This window comes from Callospermophilus lateralis, chromosome 9 (genome assembly GCF_048772815.1).
Source record: "Callospermophilus lateralis isolate mCalLat2 chromosome 9, mCalLat2.hap1, whole genome shotgun sequence".
NCBI lineage: Eukaryota > Metazoa > Chordata > Mammalia > Rodentia > Sciuridae > Callospermophilus > Callospermophilus lateralis.
The window spans coordinates 6398110-6412849 of NC_135313.1; the positions used below are offsets into that span (position 1 = coordinate 6398110).

A 14740-nucleotide genomic window follows, 5' to 3' on the forward strand; every position below is an offset into this window, starting at 1 on the left:
TGGGTGCAGTGGCAGATGCCTATAATGCCAACAACTTGGGAAGCTGAGGCAGGAGGATTACAAGTTGGAGGACAATCTGGGCAACTTAGCAAGACCCTGTCTCAAAAAAAAAAAAAAAAAAAAAAAGGGATGGGGATGCAGCTCTGGGTAAAGGCCCTGGGTTCAATCCCCAGTACCATAAAAACAAAAATTTTTTAAAAGGGGAGAGCTGGGGTTGTAGCTCAGTGGTAGAGCACTTGCCTAGCACATGTGAGGCACTGGGTTCTATCCTTAGCACTGCATAAAATAAATAAAATAAAAGGTATGTGTTCATCTAAAAAAAAATTTAAATATTTCCCCCATTCTATCTTTTTTAATGTGTTGCTTTTCTTCTAACCACTTGATTTTCTGCACATCTTTTCTACTATATGCATTTAAATTTCCCTCTAGACATGACTTCATCTATATCCCATCAGTCATATCTTTTTGCTATTATTCAACTCAAAATATTTTCTAACCTTATCTTTTTTCTCTGACTCATAAGTCATTTAGAAATAGAAATAGTTGTCTAAATTTGCAAATGCATTGGGATTTCTTTTTAATTCCTGGCTTATTCAATTATTATCAGAGAACAGGTGCTATTTCAATCCTGTGAAAGTTGCTGAGACTTGCCTTGTGGCTAGCACATAGTGAATTTTGATAAATATACTTCTGCATCAGAAAAGAATTAAATTCTACACTCATCAGGGACAGTGTTCTAAGTATGTCCATCAGGTAAAATTCAGTACCTAACGTTGTTATATTCTTCTACATTTTTTTTTTCCCAGTTCTGGAATTCAATCCAGGAGCCCTCTAGCACCGAATTATACCCCAACTCTTTTTTATTTTTTATTTTGAGGCAAGGTCTCAATAAATTTCCCAGGCTGGCCTCAAACTTGCAACTCTCCTGACTTAGTCCCACCCTTACCCCACCCCTGTCACTGGGGTTACAGGCATGTGCCACCTCACTCAGCAATGTCTCTCTTTTAAATAGTCCCATCAGAGCCAGCTGACACTGAGCCCTCACGCTGGAGAGCTGATGAGGACCTGGACTGACCTCCCAACTCTTCTTATCATTTGCCTGATCCTCTGCATCCTCCTCACCTCTCTCAAACTCTACAGCCACATCTTGACCCTGGTGAGAGCCACGACTTCTCCCTACGACACTCTCCTCAACCAGCCATCAGCTCCACCCCAGGAGAAGCCTGCCTTGGTTCCTGATCTGATCACCATGTCTGAGTGAGTGAGCATCTGCTGGACTCAGAGCCTAGGGCTTGAAACTTTTGATCTGACACCTGAACTTAGCCCGCAGAGGGAATATCTTCATGAGCCTGTCATGATTAAGTGTGTTTGCAGTGCTTAGAATTAATCTAGAATTGTTTGCTGTGAATTGATTTTGTCTATTGCAGTACCCAGCATTAAGGATTAACATTTTCTTGATTAAGAACCTATAGAGTAAAATTGTATTGAGTGACTTGAGTGAATAAAGCATTGAAAAGGGCAATAAATAAATAAATAAATAAATAGTCCAATCAGGTTTCATTTTCATGTTACTTCTCATAATCTGTTTTTTAACTGCAGCATACCTGTAATCCCATTAATTTGGGAGAATGAGACAGGAGGATTGTAAAATCAGGGTCAGCCTAGGCAACTTAGCAAGATCCTGTCTCAAAAACAAAAAAAAAGGACTGGGGATAAACTCAGTGGTAAGGCACCCCCTGGGTTCAATCCCCAGAACCAAAATAAATTAATAAAAAAGTCCACTTACACGCAACATGATTTCTAACACGCTGGGATTCAAGTCTACTGACTTACTGTTTCCTCTCTATTTGGCCCACTTGTTCAGTGTTCCTCTCCTGCCTTCTTTCAGATTCAGTACTGCTAGTCTGATTTTCCCAGTTTGGCTTAGTTATTGAATAGTCTATCACTTTAGTGGCCACCACAGAGATCATAGCACACATCTCCCATTTGTCTCACAGTTAACTGGTTCTATTTTCTTCCTCCCAGAAATGCAAGGACCCTAGAACAGTTTACCCCATCTCCTCCTTTATGACTCATATAATGTTGCTGTTACAGATATATTTTAACTCTACACATAGATTAAATCCAAACACAGAAATCACTTGGTTTGGGGGATGGGGTGGTGGGTCAGTGGTAGAGCGCTTGCCTAGCATACGTGAGGCACTGGGTTCGATCCTCAGCACCACATAAAAATGACATAAAGATACTGTGTCCATCCACAACTAAAAAATAAATATTTTTAAAAAATCACTTGGTCTTCTCCTTGTAGATCACCTTTCAGTTGCTCTTCTTCCTTTCAACAACTTAACCTTTCACCTAAGGTCACTCTCTTAAGCCAAAACAAACAAACAAAAAAAACCTTTAATGTCTCCCCTAGTATGGGTCTACTGGCAGAAACATTGTGTTTGTGTATTTGAAAATGTCTTTAACTTCAACTCCAAAGGTCTTTTTACTGCAGAAAGAACCCTGGGTTCTGTCAGTTTCTTTGAGCACTTACAACTTCAACTGACTTCTGGTTTTCATGGTTTCTGTTAAGAACACAGCTGTCAACCCAACTCTTGTTCCTGGGAGGGGAACCGGCCTCTGGCTGCCCTGCATCTCTTTCTGTTCATTGCTGGTTTTCCCAGTTCATTACAACATGACCAACGTGTGGTTTTCTTGTGTTTACAGTATGAGTGCATCTGTGGACGGAGCCTTTTATCAGCTGTGGGAAATCCTCAGGCATTTTCTTTTCAAGTACTGCTTCTGCTCAATTTTCTCTCACCTCTCCTCTTGTGACAAACACCCACTCTTCAATTTTTTCCATTTTTTTATTTCCGGGCTTCCTTGTGGTATTTTCTTTTGAGCTACCCCCCCAGATCACTAAGTGTTTTCAGCTGTGTCTAATCTGACCTTCGTTTGACTATTTAATTTTGATTATTACATTTTCTGTTTTAGAATCTTCAGTTAGTTCTTTTTGATAGTTTCTAGTTCTCTACCAAAATTCTCAATCTGGTCTATCATCTCCTTGAACAAGTTGAGTACAGCTGTTTTAAAGCCTGTGTCTGAAGTTGGCAACTCTTGTCCATCTGTGCTCTATAGGAGATTGTTTCTTCTCATCTTAACTCAGGAGACTATTTTTCATTGTGCGCAGAACAATGAATTGTAAATGAAGGTAACTCCTCTCCCTCTAAGGAGAACTGAAGTTTGCTTTATTAGCACTCTGGGATGACTTTTATTTCAAGGAGCTTAAATGATCTGAAACAGGACAGCAGTCTTCCCAAAGTTCTACCTCTGGTTCATCACCATCCTTGGTTGCGGTTTTTAGGGATTTAACCCCAAATGGGGGGGGGGGTCCCCACACGCAGAACTGCTTTTCTTTTTCAGAACCCGAGCCCTCGGCCCTCAGAGGTATCCCACAGTCCCACCGATCTCATCCTCGCAGCTTCCTCCTCCAGCATCAGCACAGGGCCAGGTGAGCACAGTTAGTTTCCTTGGGCTGCCTTGACCAGGTACCACAAATTGGGGGGTTTAAAATAAGGGAAACTGGGGCTGGAGCTACAGCTCAGTGGTAGAATGCCTGCCTTACACGTGTGAGGCACTGAGTTCGATCCTCAGCACCACACAAATATAAATAAAGATATTGTGTCCATCTACAGCTAAAAAATATTTAAAAATAAAACAAGGGAAACTGATTGTTTCACAGTTCTGGAGGCTTGAAGTCTGAAATCAAGCAGTCAGCAGGGCCGGACATAGTGGCACACACCTGAAATCCCAGCTACACGGGAGAAGTGAGCAAGGAGGATTGCAAACTCAAAGCAAGCCTGTCTCAAAATTAAAAAAAAAAAAAAAAAATGAGCTGGAGTATAGCTCATTGATAGGGCACTTGCCCAGTGTATGGGAAGCCCTAAGGTCAATCCCCAATATTGTATAAAAGGAAAAAACATGATCAAGAGGACCATACTCCCTCTAAGGGCTCAAGGGGAGACTAAGCCCATGGCCTCTGCAGCACTGGTGTCCTCCGGATTTCTTGGTTTCTGGCAGCACAGCTTAATTTCCTCGCACTCCTTTTATATGATCTGTTTCTCTGTGTCCACATCTCCTCCCTTTCTCTCTTATAAGGACACCAAGACATTCAGAGTTTCCCCTGAATTCAGAATGATTTCATCTCAAGAAGCTTCACTGGTTATATCTGAGAAGAGTATATGGTCACATTTGAGGACCTGGGTAGACTGGATAGTAGGGAGACACGACACCAGTAAAGACCCCACTCTTGATTCCAAGGTCAAATGCAGCCCCACATGCCAGGCTCACTTCTGTCACAGACCACTGCCCCCCCACACCTTGCCCACCCCCCATAGCCCTGTCCATCACTCCACCATCATCCTTAGTCCTTTTTAGTTTTTACTGAGAATCTCACTAAGGGGCTGAGGCTGGCCTCAAACTTGCAATCCTCCTGCCTCAGCCTCCAAAGTCTCTGGGATTACTGGCATGCATGCGTCATAGCACAGCCCCACCGCTGTTCTTTCCAAGCAAGCCTGTCTCAAAATAAAAAGCTCTGGGCCTAACAGTCACTTCCTCAAGAAATCCTTGGAAGCACCCCCCGCCCTCCCGCTGCCCAAAGATCAGGTTACATTCACCCCATGTCGTCTCTAAACACTCTGCACCACCAACACTCACATTCCCTGTGTAGCTGGCTTATTAAAGTCTGCCTGCTTGTAGCCCTAGGAGTCACTACTGTTCAATTAGATATCACAGTGCCTGGCATAGCACTGAATCATGTCAAGATCTCAAGTGCTTGCTGAAACCAACTGACTCCATGGAAAGTAACACCTCATCCTTGGTATTTCCACTGGTACTCAGTTTAAAGATGTTCAATGACCAAGCATGATGGTGCATGCCAGTAATCCCAGCAACTTGGAAGTCTGAGGCAGGAGGATTGCAAATCTGAGATTAGCCTCAGCTACTTAGCAAGGCCCTCTTAGTGAGACCCTATCTCAAAATAAAAAATAAAAAGGACTGGGGATGTGGCTCAAAGGTTAAGTGCCCAGGGGTTCAATCCCTGGTACAAAAAAAAAAGAAGAAGATGTTCAATTCTAGTTTTCAGATTTGCTCTTATTAACTGTTCTGACTACCAGAGATGGAGACTCACCAGAACCCACTTGAGCAGAAGGAGGAGGTGGTCAGGCAAGACGACTACTTATGTGGAAATTAAGAAGTGAATAATCAGGGCTGGGGTTGTGGCTCAGGGGTAAGGTGCACATCTAGCATGCTTGAGGCACTGGGTTCAATACTCAACACCACATAAAGTAAAATAAAGACATTGTGTCCACCTATAACTAAAAAATAAATATTTTTTTAAAAAGTGAACAATCAGAAAAACAGCAATAATCAAAACAACCACCAGATGATTACTTACTATATAACAGTAAGGTGCTAAGTATTTATTTTTAACAGATTGTCCCACTTGAGCCTATGAGTTTCCATTACCATTTCTATTCTGTGAATGTAAGAATTAGGATTATTATTTCTTTTCTACAGTATAGAAACTGATGCCCAAGAACATACATCTAACACTGTCATTATAACTGACCAAAGAACTAATATTTTCTCTGTTTACAGATGAAGAAACCTAGTTTCAAGTGAGGTTCAGAAATTTGTCCATGATCAATCACAAGCTTGATAAGTTGGAGAGCAAGTCTAAATAAGCTTCATCTGATACAAAGTTCAGGCTTTGAAATCCTAAAATAAACAAGCATTTAAGACCTTTTATAGGACTGGGGTATAGCTCAGTGGTAAAATGCTTGCCTAGCATGCACAAGGCCCTGGGTTCAATCCCCAGCACAGGGGAAAAAAAAAATTTAACATCACTTTATCCCTACTAGTATGGCTATGATTAAAAAGAATCAAGTGTTGCCCAGGATGTGGAGAAACTGCAGCCCTTCTCATATACTGCTGGTGGGAAAGTAAAATGGTACTGCAAGTTCATAAAACAGACCAACAGTTCTTCAAAAGTTTTTCTACTCCTAGGTGTACTCAAGAGAAATAAAAACACGTCCACATGAAAACTTGTACATGAACACTCATAGAAGCATTATCTAAATAGCCAACATGCCAAAAAAAAAAAAAATCCATCAACTGATGAATGAATAAAATGCAATATATCCTTACAATAGAATAATGTAATAAAAAGGAATAAAGTGCCAGGTGCGGTTGCACACACCTGTAATCCCAGCAGCTTGGGAGGCTGAGGCAGGAGGATGGAGAGTTCAAAGCCAGCCTCAGCAACTTTTCGAGGCCCTAAGAAACTCAGTGAGACTCTGTCTCTAAATAAAATACAAAAAGACGGGACTGGGGATATAGATCAGTTGGCAGAGTGTTTATCTAGCATGCATAAGGCTCTGAGTTCAATCTCCAGCACCACCAATACAAACAAACAAAACGAAAAAAGGCTGGGGATTTGCTTCAGTGATTAAGTGCACCTGAGTTCAATCCTCAGTACCAAAAACAGAAGAAAGTACCAATACTTGCTAAACATGAAGGAACCTTGAAAATATGCTGAAAGAAATCAAACAAAAGAACTGACACTATATGACTATATTTGTATAATGACCAGAATAGGCAAATACATAGAAACAGAAAATAGATTAGGGTTAAGGGAGCCAGGAGGAAATGGAAATAAAAGTGTTCTAAAATTGTTTGGGTGACAGTTGCACAACTGTGAGTGTACTAAAAACCACTGAACTGTATGTTTAAATAAATGAATTATATGGTATGAGAATTGTATCTCATAAAGCTGGGGTTTTCAAGTCTTTTAAAACTTAAACCTTTTACCTATTTGCTACTAGTATTCATTTAACAGAAAAAAATGCTTGTTTAAATTTGAAATCAGAAATACAAGCACTTCCATATATATTCAAAAACAAAGTTTTAGAAACTTTTTTTAAAAACTCAACTGATAGCTTCACAGAATTACACTGTTCTTTACTCAAATTTTAAAATACTATATAAGGGCTGGGGATGTGGCTCAAGCGGTAGCACGCTCGCCTGGCATGCGTGCGGCCCGGGTTCGATCCCCAGCACCACATACAGACAAAGATGTTGTGTCCGACAAATACTAAAAAAAAAAATAAATAAATATTAAAAAAATAAAATTAAAAAAAATAAATAAAATAAAATACTATATAATGTGCTGATGTATTTACCAGTCAGTGTATTAGCTCCATTTTCTTTTTTCCATTCCAACTACGTGGTCCTAGAATCATTACTGTGTATTATGGTCAAGAAATACAAATACAGGGGCTGAGGTTGTGGCTCAGTTGGCAGAGCGTTTGCCTCATACCTATGAGGCACTGGGTTTGATCCTCAGCATCACATTAAAAAAAATAAATAAAATAAAGGTATTGTGTCCATTTACTACTAAAAAAATTTTTAAAAAATACAAATAATGCCATGTGCTTGCAGGGACAACTTCAACTCTAAAGATTCAAACACGAAAACATCAGACATGCATGAAATACTAAACCAATAAATGGCCATCCCAAACCAATACACACTGAATTTTCACTCAAGACCTGGAGGAAAGTTTTTTAGACATCTTTATAATGCAAAGATTTATATGAAGGTTGGTAAAGCTTCTCTTTACAAAAATGCCTCAAGTGTGTTTCTCAAAGTGTGTTCCATGGACCATGGGCAGCTCTTGCAAAATTGTTAGAAATGTACATTCCAGACTTCCTCAACCCCACCCAGCATTAGCATTTTAACAAGATCCCCAGGATCCACATTAAAATTGGAGGAACGCTATCAGAAGATTTCCCCCCACCAAAGTAAGACAACTTGAGTTTTCATTTGACTAATACTCTGAAAACCTGACATACATACAGTTCTGGTGCTGGCCCAGCTTGGCCTCAGAGCCATTCCTTGCTCTCCTGCTCTATCCCACTGCAGAGGGGGATGGTCTCTGCAGGTCAGGGTTCCCAAGCAGGAAGGGTAGGGAAGTTTGCTGCAGCCACTGTGCCTTCCCAAGGCTCTGCCAGAGGACCTCTGTGGTCCCTGTCTGGCAGAGCCAGTTGCCCCTGCAGTCTGACTGGCACCCCTCTCTTTGTCCCTCATCTCCCTTCATCTTATGGGTGGCAATGGTTTCCTGTTGGTTGCTTCATCTTTGGGTTGCTTCACTACCTACAGATTGCATTCTCATTTCTTTAGCATCTTTGCAACCATTCCCTGCATTAAATTCCCTCTGGTTTAAATACTTAAAGTGGTTTTGTTCCTTTTTTGGACCCAGAATGAATGACACTCCATATCATCTGGAGAATTCTATAATGTATCACACATAGCAGGGGAATTTTGTGAATGGTTTCTCTACTACAGAAGAGAGCTACTGCACACACAGTAAACTTCACATTTCCCACATTCTGACAATCTCTAACAACCCAGAAGAAAAATCAGCCCTAAGCTATCTGTCTGTACAGCAGATGTGACTGAATTCCAAAAGGCAAGTCCTCGGGTGTATTTTTAACACTGTACCCATCACTCCCCCTCAACCAGAACAGCTGGTATGGCAACTATTGTTTTAAGGGGGAAAAAAAGAAAGAAGGAAAAAAACACCTCCTGATGAACAAAAATTGGGGACTCACACTGGAATCTCAGAGGAATCAAACCTCTCCATGATCTTGATCTGAATCATACTTCAAAGTCACAGGATCTACCATGCACTGGACAGCACCCTGCTTCAAGAAGCAGGCAACAAGAGACAGCAACTCCTATCAGTACCAACCAGAACTTCTTGGAGATCTTCCTGAAAGCACATCTGATAACCACTCCCTTGCCTGGAATAACTCTGTGATTCCCTCTTGCCCAAGGCCAAAAATTCAACCCTTCAAATTAGGCCCTGATCTTCCAAATTCCACTTGACCTGTTCCAGCTGCTGATTCAACTTCTGACTATTCCCAGGTGTGCTTAAACTTTTACACACAATATTCTAGGAACCTCATCACTCCCTGCCCAGTCCGGCAAACTCTATTCCTCAAACATCCCACTTTGAGAAGGACACCTTTATCCCTACCTCTCAGGGAAGTTGGAGTCTGTCTTCTGAGATTCCATAGCACTTACTAGGTTGTGTGTGGAGGTGTCCATCTCTCTGTTACACTGGGTGCCCTCAAATGGAGAAAATGCCTTTCATCTTGGGGATCCTGACCATGGTTCGAATACAGATCCACCTTTATTACCGGTGATATCCTGGAAAAGTCATTTAACCTTTGCAATTTCCAACTGCATAAGACCAGAATGATATGGATACCACCCAATTCAGTGGGTTATCACTAAATGAATTAATCCATGTAAAGTACCTAAAGCTAACCCAAGAAGAGTGCCTGGGATCCGAAAATTGTTATCTGCTATTGTTCCCGCTGTTATCATTACAACTATTACAGCTATACCTGGAAGCATAGGTCTTTGAAACCCACTTGTTAAATAACTGGAGTACTTCACAACAAACCTGTTTTCAACATGTTAGAACCCAAGGTTCCCCAATTCCAGGCATTGGAGGCTGACAAAGATAAGGCAAGAAATGGCTCCCACGGTAAAGGGACTAACTGGCCCTGGAGGGAAAGCGCACTGCAGCAGGATGAGAAAGCCTGTGCCAGCCGGAACTGCCAGGGCTGCCTCACGGATTCAACCTCTCAGCCACCTGTCCAGCCACCTGCCAGAGAAAACCCTGGTCCAACAGGGAGGGCTCATCATAGCAAAACCATAAGCAGTTTCCAACAGGAACCACAACGGGTAAACAAAGGGTGCAACTTTGCTCTTGCAAAGGGACATGCGTCTTCTACACACCTCATACGCAACGTGTGGACTTCTCCACGGAGAGTTCTGTGCCCAGCGGGTGCGCAGTCCCGGCTTTCCCAAGTGGGGACAGCAGGTCGCTGGACGCGCATCCCTTCCTTTTTGGGAGGAAGGGGTGAAGGTTAGACCCCAGGACCGGGTCCCAGGGGACTTCTGGGGGGTACCATAAGATACTGTGCACAATGCCCAGAGGGAGAGAGCCTGCCCAGAGCCCAGAGTCTTGCGGCCCCGGGCCTCGCGGAGCGTGAGTGCCTGCGGGGCGCAGCCAGACGCCCCCACTCCCGGCCCGCAGGGCTAGACCAGCGCAACCTCCGCCTCTGGGCCTCAGTTTCCTCGGGTCTCGCAGCGCCGCACGGGGCTCGCTCCCGGCCCTCCGCGGCACGCGCCCGCCAGCGCGGCGCCCACTGCGTCCCCCGACCCCCAGCCCACCAGAGACGGGGCGCTCGGCCGCGACGCCGGCCCGTTACCGCAGCGGCCCCCGCTCGGTCCAGCAGCGGCGCCCGCGGGATCCCGGGCCGGCGGGGCCTGGGCGGCCGCTCCGCAGGGCCCGGAGCCTCGGCGGGGAACCGCGGCGTGAGGGGCGCGCGCCCGGTCACCGCACCGCGGGCTCACCTTCTGACGGATCTGACCCGAAGTGGACACCTTGCGGATGAGCTTCTGTGGGGAGCCGGGCTCTGCCTCGGGCTCACTGTCCGACGATTCCTCGGGCGCCGGCGGCAGAGGCGGCTGCGGCGGACCCGGCGGAGGGGCACCCACCGCCGCCGCCATGCTGCCGGGCCAGCGCGCGCGCCGCGGGGGGCGGGGCGGGGCGGGGCGGGGTCTTCAGGGGCGGGGCCGGCGGCCGTCAGCCCCGCCCCGCCCCGCCGCGCGCAGCCGCAGACGGCGGCGGGCCCGGGCCCCTGCCAGCCCCGGCTGGGTGGCTCTGCCCGGACCCCCTGTCATCCCGGCTGCAGTCGGTTTTCTTCTGGGGACACAATTGTGTGTCTTTGCTTCTGTGTTCGCTTCCTTTTTAATCTTTCCCGTCTTTCACCTTAATTCTAAGTGATCTCCCGCACCGTGTCGGCTAGACCGTTCCGAGAGAGGATGCTCGCCTGCCTGCACCGAGGAGAGGTGCGGACGGGCTCCGCGATGCCGCGACAGGGCGCTTCCTGGACGCTCACTACCATCTGGAAGGCTTTCTGGTTAAAAAGAAGTTTAAGGAAATAGAGGCAGAAAATGAGCAGGAATCCCAAACAGGTAACCGTATTCTAGAAAGAGAGAACATATCTATGCAAAAGCCCAGAGGCCAGAAAGAACGAATCTTCCTGAAAAAGAAAAAGAAAACTTGAGCTTAGAGGTACAAAATGGCATTAAGAGCCCCTGGGGCGGGCAGGTCAAACAAGTCTTTATGAACCAGTTAATGGGGTTGGCCTTTTTGCTGAGGCCTGAGGGCAGCCGAAAGCCGCTGAGGGATTTAAACCTGGGCGCGGCTGGATCACAAAGCTGGGGCCTCAGATCCAGGCTTTGTAGTGATGGGGGGTAAGGTGGCCTCCTGGACTATTGGGAGGGACTGTGTAATAGAGAAGTGGACTCAGACTGTGGAGGGAACAGAGGAGCCCTGAAAGAGCCCTCTGGGACTGCCCTTCAGTGGGGAGGAAGAGGAGGAAGTGCAGTTGGAGATGAAACCATAAGAGTTTGTGTGCCTATTGGGACATCCAGGTGGAAAGGACTTGGTACCACCTGGGAGGAAATGCTCTCTATTTGTGTGTCTTGCTAGAGGACACTTGGAGAGGGGTCTGCCAAGAGTTCCCTTAACCATTTCAAAGGGTCACTGGATAGTGCCTTCCAGAGGCAAGCAAGCCTAGCATCCCAGAGGCCATAGGGTAGCATCTGGCACAGGGAGGAGGCCAAGGTTGATCTCATAGCCAGAAACAATGACAGGGCTTGATACAGAAATTCTCTGAACAGGCCTAGGAACCCTGGGTGTTCCAGGCTGCACCAGGCTGCACTACCCTGTACTACAGCCTCATGTGTGTAGTCAGAATTCATTAAAATTAAATTTTTGGTTCTTCAGTCACATTAGCCACATTTTAAGTGCTCAGTAGCCATGTGTGACTTGATATCTATCACAAAGGACAGCACAAATATAAAACACTTCTATCACCAGAAAGTTCTGCGCTCACAAGGATAGTGACCACTCAAGTCCTGAGTCCTGGGTACACACAGGACATGACTAGTGCTGCTTGTCCTCCCCTGTTCCCCACAGAGCCAGTGGGACAGCCTCATTCTGGGGATGACAACCCAGACGTGGAAGGCTCAGATCTCTCTCCCAGGGTGTACTAGAGAGGCAGGATTTGAACCCAGAACAAGTGATTCCCAGACCCACAGAGCTGCATGGTAGCTCCCTCAGGAAGCTGAAGCCTACAGGTTCTCATAGATAGAAAGTGGAGAGGGGGTACAGTATGGGCTGAGTCTTATACTTCTATAATTTATGTGGGAAAGTCCTAACTCCCAGGCCCTCAGAATGTGACTTCCAATTCCAAAAATTAAAAAAAAAGAAAGGAAATTTTGACACAGACAAGGACAACCACGCAAAAACATGGGGAGAGGCCTCCAAGGAAGAGGCCCGAGGCCCTAGACTGCGCAGCCTCACAGCTTCCAGATTCCTGCTGCTGAAGCCACATTGGCTGTGATATTAAGGTAGCCTTGGATCTAATTCGGCCTCCCCACAGATTGGGTCTTTTGTGTTATCTGACTACAATATCATGAGAGGGCTGGGGCTCAAGGATGGAGCTCTCTCCCAGCCCTGGTTTCCATCCCCAGCACCATAAAGTATATATAGATTAAGTGCAACATGTACACAGAAAGAGTTAACTCTTGACAGGGGAGCATCGGACCTGAGCAGGGTTGCACCTTGGATAAAGGGTGAGGGACAGGCGAAGGCAGCAAGGTCCCCTGCATCTTCTCCCAGGCTCTGTAACTAGGATGTCATCCCATGGGCACCAGAGCCAGGAGCCACCAAAGGACTTTGGAAAACAGATGTCTGGGCAGAGAATGATGCAAAGGAGAAAAGACTAGAAACAGGAAGGGCATTTAAAAGGTCAGTGATGAGTGGCCAGGATCAAGGTGGTGGTCATGGAGATTGAACTGACAGGAGAGACACAGCAGAAGAAGAGGAGGGACCAACTGATCCAGTCAAAAGGGGGAGCGGAGGAGTTGGGGTGCCTCCCTTGTGGGGCTTTCTGGGGGATACAATGTCACTAGAAGAGAGTAGCCTAGGATGAGGAAGAATAAGCTCGGGACATCTGGGTTCCACAATTCACCGTTTTTAGAGGCAAAAGCCATGGGCATGAGTGTGAATGCGAGTGACCAGGGAGGGAGGAGGTTATCTGCAACTAAGAAGTGTTGGAGATTGGCACAGCCGAGAGGAGATCAAGAAGATGTAACAACTAAACGTCATGTCACGCAGGGTCCTAGACAGAATCCTGAAACAGGAAAAGGAAATTAGGTAAAAACTTAAGAAATCTAAACAAAGTATAAGCTTTAGTTTAATAGTGTATCAATGTTGAATCATTCAGTGTGGCAAAAGTATATAAGATGTTATGATATGGAAAGCCGGACATGGCATCTCTGTACTGTCTTTTCTGTGTATCCAAAACTATTTGAAATAAAAAATGTATTTTAGAGTATTGGTCTTGGTAAGAAGTATGTTGTGTTCTAAAAGCTGAGAAACCCAACCAAGGTGAGAATTTTCTTTGACACATGAAGAATCCTTTTGTTCCCCTGGTGGATGCACAGTTCAGTTGCCTTGGAGATCTCAGGAAGGGCTTTGCATCGCCCCCCCACCCCCCCACCCCCGTGGGGAAGAGCACATCCCCCCTGGGTGCCTCTTTACTGAATGAGTCAGGCTGTGAATCATGTCTAATGTTATGCTGCGCCGGCCCTGGGTTCACCCCTCCTTGAGGGCATGTCAAGGTGGCAATAATAACACACTTCACATCCAGCCTAATCCTTCTTTGTGACATGTTGGCAGAGAGGTACAACCCTGTCAGAAAGAACCACTTCACGTTAAAGTGTTCCCACATCTACCTGCAAACGTGGGGATAACGTCCCAAACCCTGCTCAGGTCCGATGCTTCCCTGACAAGAGTTAACTTGTTGCCCTGAACTAGTTAGTGTTCTGGTTGACGCTTGCAGCGGGATATTTTTTCACTGCGTGTGACATATAACTTCTCTGGGCCCCCAGACATTGTGACAACCTAAAACCACACCACCCATTTCCAAATATGCCCAAACCTATCTCCCACCTATTCTGCCTCCTAAGATCAGTAAACTGTGAAATTAAACTGAGATGAAAACAACCAAAAATGTTAAAGGAATAGGAAAACAAACATACTAAAAAGAAGTTAACTACACATGATAAAACCATAGAAAACTTGATACACTCGGGAGTATAAGATTAGGGAGATCTGAACCAAATGGGTGGCACATGCCTATAATCCCAGTGGCTTGGAGGCTGAGGCAAAAGGATTGCAGGTTCAAAGCCACCCTCAGCAACTGAACAGGGGCCTAAGCAACTTTGTGAATCCCTATCTCAAAAAATAAAAGGGTTGTGGACGTGGCTTAAGGGGCATAAGTGCCCTGGGTTCAATCCCCGGTACACATTAAAAAAAAAAAAATGTGGGGCAACCCGAACAGATAGGGGGGTTGTACCAATGTCAGGACCGGACCGTGGTTGTGAGATTGTACTACTACAGTTTTACAAAATGTCACTATTGGATAGGGGTTCGTGAGAGTTCTCTGTATTATTCCTAACTGCATGAATGTACAATTTTTTTTCAGTACTAGAGGTTGAACCCAGGGGTGCTTTACCATTGAGCTACTTCCCCAGCCATTTTTTT

The 14740-nt window shown here is 45.4% G+C and overlaps 1 protein-coding gene across 3 annotated transcripts in view; it reads right to left on the reverse strand.

Annotated features, from left to right (window-relative positions):
* The window catches only part of Dgkd (diacylglycerol kinase delta), a 97341-nt gene extending 86706 nt beyond the window's left edge, over nucleotides 1-10635 (reverse strand). For 2 of the 3 annotated variants that reach the window (XM_076865666.2, XM_076865667.2), the window contains exon 1: nucleotides 10474-10635. In XM_076865666.2, the coding sequence (XP_076721781.1) occupies nucleotides 10474-10629 (156 nt within the window). In that variant the 5' untranslated portion in view covers nucleotides 10630-10635. Of the gene's footprint in view, nucleotides 1-9852; nucleotides 9886-10473 lie in introns of those variants that run through there. The other variant, XM_077110243.1, reaches the window with a different exon arrangement.
* Between the last annotated feature and the right edge of the window lie 4105 nt (nucleotides 10636-14740).